Consider the following 10,749-nt stretch of genomic DNA (forward strand, 5'->3'; position numbering starts at 1 on the left):
TGACTACAAAGTGTTTTAGCCATGGAGATCGAAGTACATATTGAACCTTGTAGGTATGGTTTACTTTGTGATCAAATAAATGATTTGTGGACAAAGGATTGATTTTGAACAATGATAAACCAACTACAAACAAAGAAGTTATGATGGGCCCTGACTCCGTTAAAATGGCTATATGCCATGAAATCCAAGATAGATAAATACTTTTTGAAAGTAAATGGATCTATAAAATTGATGGACTTGGATGGAATATCCTTAAAGAAGCTCGACTTGTCGAAAAATTGTTTACGACAAAGTTCAAAGAGTTGACTACGATAAGATTAGATCTTCCGTAGCAATGCTTATAGTCTATGTGGATTATTCTAGTAATCACTACATATTTCTTTTACGAGATATGCTAGTAGGATGGCAAAATACATTACTTATCAGAAGTATGTATTAAAAGGTGTATACAAGATACAACCAAGAGTTTTGCTGGTCCGTGGAATACTAGATAGGTATACAAACTTCAATTGAATGAAGTGAGTATCGCGGAGTTGAATCTTCACCAGATGAAATAGTCAAAGAGTTTTTGATTTCATCAGAGACGATGAAGAGGCTTGCATTTGCAAGAAATTAAGTGGGAGCGCTGAGACATATTTATAATACTTATGTAGATGACATATAGTTGGTTATAAATGATGTAATTATATACTTGATTAAAAGGTTTCATTGAAAATTAACTTCAATGAAAGGATTTGGACTGAAACATATTTAGTGTCAAGATCTATGAAGATAGATTGAAACACAAAATAAGTTTAAGTCAAAGTACATAGAATGGATATTGAAATAGTTCAATATAGAAATATTAAGAAAATATTCTTGTCATGTTAAGTTTTAACAAGACTTGAGTGTATTTGACACTCAATAAGTAAAAACACATGAGTGATTATAGATCACGAATAATATGTACACAATCAGATGTCATGTGCTATAAAGTGTTATGAGCATATACCAGAATGATTCATATGATGATCATTGGATGACAGTAAGAATATTCTTGAGTACTTTAGAAGAACTAAGGATATATATATATATAGTTTTATATGGGAAATGACAAACAAATCGCTGTAAGATGTTGCACCGATATTTGTTTTGTCACATATAAAAATAATTTCAATCTCAAATTAGACTAAGTGTTGTTTAAAAGATAGCACAAATAAGCTAGAAGTTGTCTATGCTAGATTTAGAAGAGTTCTAAATATTATGACGGATTCTACAAAAGAAGGCAGAATATGTCATTGTTTTGACAATGACAAAGGATGTTAAAGTCAAGAGGTTCTTTGAGAACTTGGTGTAGTTTCGACAGAGTCAGAACTTTGAAGCTATATTGTGTGTGACAATATTAGTGACATATTTCAGACCGCGGAATCAAGGTTCCACCAGAAGATCAAACATATTTAATGCCGACTCATTTGGAAATGAGTGATGCGTTGAGACGCAAATGAATTACAAAATACATATGTTTCTGAGCATGTCAGATCCGTTGACTAAAACCTCTCCCGTGAGCAAAACATGATAAAGCACCAGAAGGCCAAGGTGTTATATCTTTACAAATGTAAACTAGATTATTGACTCTAGTGCAAGTGGGAGACTGAAGGAGATATGCCCTAGAGGCAATAATAAAGTGGTTATTATTTATATCTTTATGTTTATGATAAATGTTTATATATCATGCTATAATTGTATTAACCGAAACATTAGTACATGTGTGATATGTAGACAAACAAAGAAGTCCATAGTATGCCTCTTAACTAGCTTGTTGATTAATGGATGATTAGTTTCATAATCATGAACATTGGATGTTATTAATAACAAGGTTATGTCATTGTATGAATGATGTAATGGACACACCCAATTAAGCGTAGCATAAGATCTCGTCATTAAGTTATTTGCTATAAGCTTTCGATACATAGTTACCTAGTCCTTATGACCATGAGATCATGTAAATCACTTGTACCGGAAAGGTACTTTGATTACACCAAACACCACTGCGTAAATGGGTGGCTATAAAGGTGAGATTAAGTATCCGGAAAGTATGAGTTGAGGCATATGGATCAACAGTGGGATTTGTCCATCCCGATGACGGATAGATATACTCTGGGCCCTCTCGGTGGAATGTCGTCTAATGTCTTGCAAGCATATGAATGAGTTCATAAGAGACCACATACCACGGTACGAGTAAAGAGTACTTGTCAGGAGACGAGGTTGAACAAGGTATAGAGTGATATCGAAGATCAAACCTCGGACAAGTAAAATATCGCATGACAAAGGGAATTGGTATTGTATGTGAATGGTTCATTCGATCACTAAAGTCATCGTTGAATATGTGGGAGCCATTATGGATCTCCAGATCCCGCTATTGGTTATTGGTCGGAGTAAGTACTCAACCATGTCCGCATAGTTCACGAACCGTAGGGTGACACACTTAAAGTTGGATGTTGAAATGGTAGAACTTGAATATGGAATGGAGTTCGAATATTTGTTCGGAGTCCCGGATGAGATCCCGGACATCACGAGGAGTTCCGGAATGGTCCGGAGAATAAGATTCATATATAGGAAGTCATATTCCAAATTTGGAAATGATCCGGTGCATTTATGGCAGGTTCTAGAAGGTTCTAGAAAAGTCCGGAAGAAATCACCATGGAAAGAAGAGTCCCGGAGGGACTCCACCTTGCATGACCAGCCAACCCTAAAGGGGAGGAGTCCAAGATGGACTCCCCTAGGGTGGCCGGCCAACCCACCTCAAGGAAAGGTGGGAGTCCCACCTTGGGTAGGACTCCCTCCTTGAGTAGGTTTCCCACATATGGGAGGTTTTAGTGTTGGGGTCTTATTCGAAGACTTGGACTAGAACTCTTGGTGCTTCCACCTATATAATGAGGAGGAGAGGGAGGGGGGCAGCCACTCTTTGGCTCAGCCTTGGCCGCACCCCTTAGAGGGCCGGCGCCCAACCCCCCTCTCTCCCCAAACCCTAGCTTCTTCTCCTCCTCCACTTCTCCCGCATATGCTTAGCGAAGCTCTGCCGGAGATCTCCACCGCCACCGCCACCACGCCGTCGTGCTGCCGGATTCAAGGAGGAGCTACTACTTCCGCTGCCCGCTGGAACGGGGAGGTGGACGTCGTCTTCATCAACAACCGAACGTGTGACCGAGTACGGAGGTGCTGCCCGTTCGTGGCGCCGGAAGCGATCGTGATCAAGATCTTCTACGCGCTTTTGCAAGCGGCAAGTGAACGTCTACCGCAGCAACAAGAGCCTCATCTTGTAGGCTTTGGAATCTCATCAAGGGTGAGACTCGATACCCCCTCGTTGCTACCGTCTTCTAGATTGCATCTTGGCTTGGATTGCGTGTTCGCGGTAGGAATTTTTTTTGTTTTCTATGCAACGTTATCCTACACAATCCACCTTTCAACTTAAGTTGCATGATTGAATTCAAACAAGTTATGTTTGAATTCATTTCAAATTCAAACATCAATTAAGTATATTATAATTCAATAATGGATAATTCATTAAACAATTGGATAAATCAAGAATATAAAATAATAGAACTGAACGGATCGTAGCGGACAAGAGAGGGTGGTTTCTCGCAGCAATACGCGGGGGATCATCATCTAGTATAACAAGTTTTTCATCACCACTACAACAAATTATTATTTATTAACAAATGAACAACATGTAGAACTTTTGCCATTCCACTTCCACCACTCCTCGATGAGATCTTTTTGAAGCTCATCATGCGCATAATTGGACCGAGTGGCATGATATGAAGCAATGAAACACGCCACTTTCACTTGCACAGGAACCCCTACCAAGTCAATAAAGGAGTAGTCCACATATTTGCCACGATCATCCTCTATGATTATGTTATGCATGATGACACAAGCAATCATGATGTACCAAAGGCAATCTTCGTCCCAAAATCCAGCCAGTCCTCTCGCTATAGCAAATTGGGCTTGCAAAATCTCAAATGCTCTCTCCACAACTTTCCTAGCCGCCGCTTGTGCATTGTAAAATTGAGTTTGTTTCTTATCTTTGGGTTTGGCCACCGGTTTCACAAATGTTTGCCACCTTGGGTGGATGCCGTCAACAATATAATAGCCATAGTTGTACTTGTGGCCCTATGCTTTAAACTCTACTTGTGGCCCTTCACGCAATGCAATCTTGTTCATAAGTGGTGACCGTTGAACAACATTGATGTCATTGCACGACCCAGGAATTTCAAAGAATGCATGTCAAATCCAAGTCTCATAATCTAATCTACCACGGCTTCGGGGATGATAGTGGAATCCTTCTTGTGCGCCCTTTAAATTGTCCATACCAAGCTGCTGGATAATTCTTCCAACTCCAGTGCATACAATCAATAGAGCCAAGCATTTTTGAAAACCCACGAGCCTTGTTATCAACCAAAAACTTAGCTGTGTCTTCAGCATTGGGTGCTCTCAGGTAGCTGGTGCCGAACACGCGCACAATTGCAACGGCAAACCGTTTGACACACTCAATGGATTGACTCTCTCCCATAGCTAAATGGTCATCAACTAGATCCGACGGTATACAATATGCTAACATACGCAAGAGGTGCGGCGGCGGTGGCTCGCTCGCGGCGACCTCAGGGACGCTTTATCCAGGCACGATGACCTCGGGGAGCGCGGAAAGAAGCGCCGCCGGTGACGAATTGGTGCGGCGGCGGCGAATTCGCAGTGATGAAGTGGCGAAGGAGAAGCGCAGACGCGGGTGAAGTCATCACCCTTCTCCCCACCAAAGACGGCGCGCGCACCCAGATCCTCGCCTCCTGGTGGCGCCACCTCTGGCGCTCCTCCCCTCTCAACCTCGACTGCCGTGGCCTCGTCAAGCGTCGGATTCAACTACATGGTGTCGTATCACGCATCCTTACCTCGCACCCAGGGCCCGGCCGACGCTTCATATACAAGTTCAAGGACCTAACTGCTACCGAGTATGAGTTGCTCCAGATGAACGCTACCATGGACGAGTGGCTCCGATCAGCCGCCCTCTCCAATCTGCAAGAGCTTGATTTATCCTACTGCCTATGGTATCAATTGCCCGCACCAATCTCCTGCCTCTCGACCACCAACCTTCATGTTGCCACCATTACAAGATGCAACTTCCCTGACACCACCCTTCAAGGGCTTCGGTTCCCCCAGCTTAAGCAGCTCACAATTGAAATGGTCAGAATCTCGGAATGTTCACTGCATCACATGCTTGCCGGGTGTCCAACTCTGGAGTGCTTGCTGATTAACTGCAGTTCTGGCTTCAGTTGCATGCGGATCAACTCCCTTAGCCTTAGAAGCATAGGTGTGGATGTTAACTGTCCAGGGTACAATGAGCTCAAGCTCGGGGAACTCGTCATTGAGAATGCCCCATGTCTTAAGAGGCTGCTCCATCTTGATCAAAGTGGTGACAACCTCCATATATCGGTGATCTCCGCACCTAAACTGGAGACCCTGCGCTACCTTTCCAACTTCACCAAAATCTCGTTTGGCTCAGCGGTTATAAAGGTAGCATTGTAGCAATGCCTTCCGACTTGTTCCTTTTACGAGGCTTCTGACTTGCATTCATGTGTACAATCAGTTACATTTCTTCTGCACTTGTTATTGCCTGATGTTTTCCTACATGCTTGTTGAAGGGATTGTGCGTTGATAGCCTAACGGCGGTGGTGCCGACTGTCAAGATTTTGGCTGTTGATATGCATATTCTTAGTTTGGATACAGTGATTAACTTGATGGGATTCTTTCCGTGTTTGGAGAAGTTATACATCGAGGTGAGGATTCTTCATTCGTACTTCAACTGCTCTGTCCATCTCTTATGTTGTGAAATTCTCATTTTACTTTTATTTTTATCTTTGTCAGTGCACTTTTCACTCATTTCAATCAGGGCCAACAAATGTGTGGCGTCTCCGCAAGAAGCAGAAGCTTATCAGATATCTTGACATCCCTCTGAAGACAATTGTGTTGGAACAGTATCGAGGCACCAAGTCACAAGTTAGCTTTCTGACATTCTTTGTATTACATGCGAGATTGCTACAGTTGATGACACTTGGCATCAGAGCCACGGACAACTCTGAGGAGTTCTTGGCAGAACAACGCAGGAAGCTTCTGCTAGAGAACAGGGTTTCCATAGATTCTCGGTTTTATTTTACGACTGACAGATATATACGCAATTATTGGTATATCAAGTACTTCCGTGAACTGTATTTAACTGATCCATTCGCATATATATATATATATATAGATGTTGAAAAGCTGGATTGGTTCTTTTGTCGATTATCTTGTCTGTATTTTCTTCAGACTCTATTAGTTCTTGTGTTTGTAGTGTTTCTGTACTATCCATGTTATCGTGGAACCTTTACACCATCAACTCCTACTTACTATCTAAAATTCGTACTAATTGTTTTATGTCCCTGAGATATGTGCTAGGGGATTAGTTGTTTCGAATTAATGGTTTTGAGGATGTTTTTATCTAATATTCTGGAATTTGATTTTGTCTTGTGCTGTGCAACTTATTATCTAGAATTTTTAGAATTGTACTGCATATATTAGCTCAATTTTCCCTAGCACTGAACAACACAAGTGACAAATCCACTATTACATTCTTGGATATACTTCTCTAGTGTTGAGGTCATTAAGCAATGACCTATGAATTTCAAGCTAACCTTTTCTGAGCATGGTACTAGATAAATTTGAGTGGCCTTGAGGCAAATAACATTCACATGATGTGTTTATGATAAGTGATACATACAGTTAGCTTTAGTTATTTCTCTCGTTTGTTTGGAGAATTAGCTTTCCAATTTTTGGTCAGTTTGGACAATCACTAATGTAATATGTGTTCTGATAACTGTCAATGTTCATGGACATATCATGTTATATTACTGTCTTCTGGAACTTCCTCTTTTACTCAAGTAATGAAGATAAACATTCACTGTCTCTACGGAGGTGGTTAATCTTTGTTTTATGTTTCCTATGTTCTTTTCAGACATCTGAATTAAGGCCAAACAGTTTGTGGTGTCGTAAACACTAGAAAGTGATCAGATGTCTTGACACTTGTTTGAAGATAGCAGTGTTGGAAAGGTATCGGGGCATCGAGTGGCAAATTAACTTTGTTGCATTCTTTGTCTTGGATGAGAGATTGCTAGAGTTGATGACGCTTGGCATCAGAACCAGGAATAACAATGAGGAATTTTTGGCAGAACATCACAGGTAGCTTCAGCTAGTCAACAGGGTTTCCAGTGATGCCCCGTTTTACTTTACCACTCATTGATTTGTCGACAATTATTGGTATATGAACCATTTTCGTGATTTAGATTTAACTGGTCCATTTGCGCATATATAGATGTTGAGGCTGGATTTGTTCTTTTGGTGAGTTCTTGTTGCTTATCTTGTTTGTGTTTTCTTCGAACTCTACGTGGTCTTGTGCATTAGTGTTTCTTTATAGTTTATACTATCCTTGAACCTTAACAGCATCTACTTCTATTGACTCTCATGTTGCTTTGTGTTCCGAAAACTGTGCCAGGGCATTTACATATTCAGAATTAATCAAAGGATGTTCATTGCAGAATTTGATTTCTTTTGTATTGTCCAACTTATGATCAGAATGTTTACAGTTCGTACTGCATACATTTAATTTCTCCCTGCGCTACATGGCACAAGTGACAAATTGCATCGGTCTTCTTAGATAAAAAAATCCAGACTCTGTATTATGCTTTCAGTTAAATGACATTCTGGGTAATAGCAAAAAGGCTATACTTGCAAATAGTTCTCAAGCATTCAGATCATTAAGCAATGACCTGTGAATTTCATGAGAACCCCTTCTCGGTGTTTTCAGTAGCTAAATATTAGTGGTCTACTGGTCTTTAGGTGAATCACATTCACAGGACTTGTGCATGATAATTGATGTGTATGGTTAGCCTCAAGTATTATTCTCATTTGTTTGGTAAGCTTTACAGTTTTTGGTCAGTTTGGACACTCCACCGTATTATGTGTTTTGATCACTGTCATATTTTGTAATTTTTATGGACATAATATGTTGTATCTTATTGTCTTGAAACTGTGTCTTTCATCAAATAATTAAGGTAAACTTTAGCTTTGTTTGGGAGAGACTTTTCACTGCCCCTGCCGCAGGGATTGATATTTGACCTGAAGTTAGATCTCGCTCGGTTAATATAATAATGTTATTTTGGGTGGTTAGTGTGGAAGGATAGAATTTTCTATGTGTTTTGGTGTGATTGAGAGCTGCACATACATGGTTTTTCTGATCCCTATTTTTTATTTTGCACTCTGAATGGGAAGCATCCTATTTTGGTTACTCTTGCTGTTAGCCACCATTCGTAGCATGTATGTGAAAGCTGAAACCCAAGCCAGGTGACGTCATATTTTCAAATTTATAATCAGGGAGGTGCATTTTCCCCCAACGCTTGTGAATTTTGCACAATGAACAGTTTTGCCTATCTTCTATTTAGATTGGACTCTGAATGGCAAGTGCCTTGTTTCTGCTTTTACCTGTTTCTGCAAATCACCATGGTCTCTGGTTTAGTATGTATGTGACAGTCCTTCTCTTATCTCGGAGTTACAATTGTGGCTATATGTTTTTTGAATTTATCTTTTGATAGGTGAATTGGTGAGATGAACTTAGATCTTATGATTTTTGGTCTAGATGCCATTTTATCCCACCTGTTATTTCGTTTTTGTTCATAGATTATTTTTGTTTCACTAGTAATTACATATTTATTCTGAATAGTTCTTGTTTTTTTTTGTGGTAAAAAGTTAGTTAGTGTTCTACTGGTTAGCCATATCTTTGTTCCCAAGTAAATTCACGTTCTATGTATTACAATCTGTGTAGGACTCCTTCTGTGATGGTTGATGAGTGCATTTTAGCATGTTTTTACACCGATATTTTGTTAAGTTATCATTGTGTAGTTATAGGATTTTTGTATTTCACCGCACTACCGCGCCCTTTCATGCTTGTCTATGCAAGATCTTAAAATAATGAGGCAATGATGAAATATCAATAAAAATGCTATTTTATGGTATTTTGATGTGATAAAAATCATTTAAAATACTTAATTATGCACTTGGGCGAAAAGAGAATGCGAAGACGAGTTCCAGAAGATTTAGCGGACGTCGGTACGGGCAAGGCCTGCCGTACCGTCCGCCCGTACGGCCTGCCAGGACAACCGCCTCGTCAAATACTCTCGCCTCCCGCACCTCTGAGATCCAACCACGTACGCGACCAAAAACATAGAGATCTCAAGGAAGAAGGGGTTTAATCCAAGTTTCTACCTGGATCATTGGAGGACAAGGCATCATCACCTTCATCATCAGCCACAACGAAATCACCGTCTCCATCCCATCCAACCCCTAGATTGTAGTTGTCATTGTGGGTTTGTATTTGAATTCACACTGTTATTTGTATTACATTCGCAAGATTATGATGATGTTGTTGATTGTCTCCATTTGTGAGTAGTCCACTCCGTTCTTGGGGGAGATGGAGAAACCCTAGTAATATTATAATATGAATAATAAAGATGATTTATAGCTTTGCGCTATGTTTGTATGTTAGTTTTCTCTTGTGTTGTTGCATGAAGTCGACCATGTAACATTTGCCTAAGGGTCACATAAGGGAATTATATTTGGAAGTACGATAGTGTATACGGTGGGAAGTAACATACCGTGTTAGATGCACTATTGTACGGAAGGAGCGGATAAGAAGGGACTCACAGTGCTTAACAAATAATCACGAGGTGATCCCTTAATTGTGATGGGCCAATAGGTGGCTTTTCGGAGGTCATTGCGGTGGTTATTAAGGGATGTGTTATGAGATACATATTCAACTTCGAGCCTTTCTCACATACAACAAGAGCTAAGACATGAATTATATAATTTGTGTTCTTAGTTAATACTAGTGGTGGAACCGACAACCCCGGATAACATTTTAATATTATTGTAGTTCAAACGTAATCTTTAGTCACATTTATATTATATTTTCTTATTTCAGTTATTTAGTCTACACTGCATCCTATAAATCACTTTAAAACCCTCGCTTGAGATTTGAGACAACTTTAAGTGATTTTAGATAAATAACAACAAGGGACATTAAGATAACTACTAGTAGCTCCTCGTGGTTCGATACTCTAACTTCGAAACTAGGTATAACTTATTACTTGCAGTCATCAATGACTTTAGCCAGACTCTTGTCTGTGTTGGGGACTCCCAGATCCTATTGCTGATTTACAACCCGTCTATGAGGCCAAGGTGTTGGTCACCCCTTTGTTGGCTGGTAATGAGCATGTGGCTGATCTCGTGGATAAGGTGGCGCCAAGGATGGCTGTCACAAAGAAGGTCAATGCCAAGAACCGCATTGATGCGAAGAAGGTAGTGAAGGCCTCACGGAAGGGGAACAAGACCATGAAATGTCTGCTCTTCATGTCCAGCTTCGTATTGGAGAAGATGTGCAAGTTGATCAAGACCGGGGTGAGAACTGACAAATGGTTTAAAGAAGTGCATCTGACTGCTGTGGCGAAGTCCCTATTTGAATACTATGGTGTATACGTTAGCTCCACTTAGAGCATGTCTAACAGGCCCCTTACTTTTCCGCCCGTAAAACGCCAGTATTTCGCCCCGTATAAAAAGGTGCTCCTAGATAGATCGTTCCGTCTAGCAGACCCCGTATTTCATCCCGTAAATTCATAAATTTAAAACCCCGGG

At 40.4% G+C, this 10,749-nt stretch overlaps 1 protein-coding gene across 1 annotated transcript; it reads left to right on the forward strand.

Annotated features, from left to right (window-relative positions):
- Nucleotides 1-4,734: 4,734 nt before the first annotated feature.
- LOC127331127 (putative F-box protein At3g44060) lies at nucleotides 4,735-7,380 on the forward strand. Its single transcript, XM_051357199.2, has 4 exons — nucleotides 4,735-5,547; nucleotides 5,676-5,810; nucleotides 5,899-6,215; nucleotides 7,022-7,380. Coding segments are annotated over exons 1-4 (1,266 nt in total). The 3' UTR covers nucleotides 7,023-7,380.
- The last annotated feature ends 3,369 nt before the right edge of the window (nucleotides 7,381-10,749 follow it).

The sequence above is a fragment of the Lolium perenne genome, chromosome 1 (assembly GCF_019359855.2).
Source record: "Lolium perenne isolate Kyuss_39 chromosome 1, Kyuss_2.0, whole genome shotgun sequence".
Taxonomy (NCBI): Eukaryota; Viridiplantae; Streptophyta; class Magnoliopsida; order Poales; family Poaceae; genus Lolium; species Lolium perenne.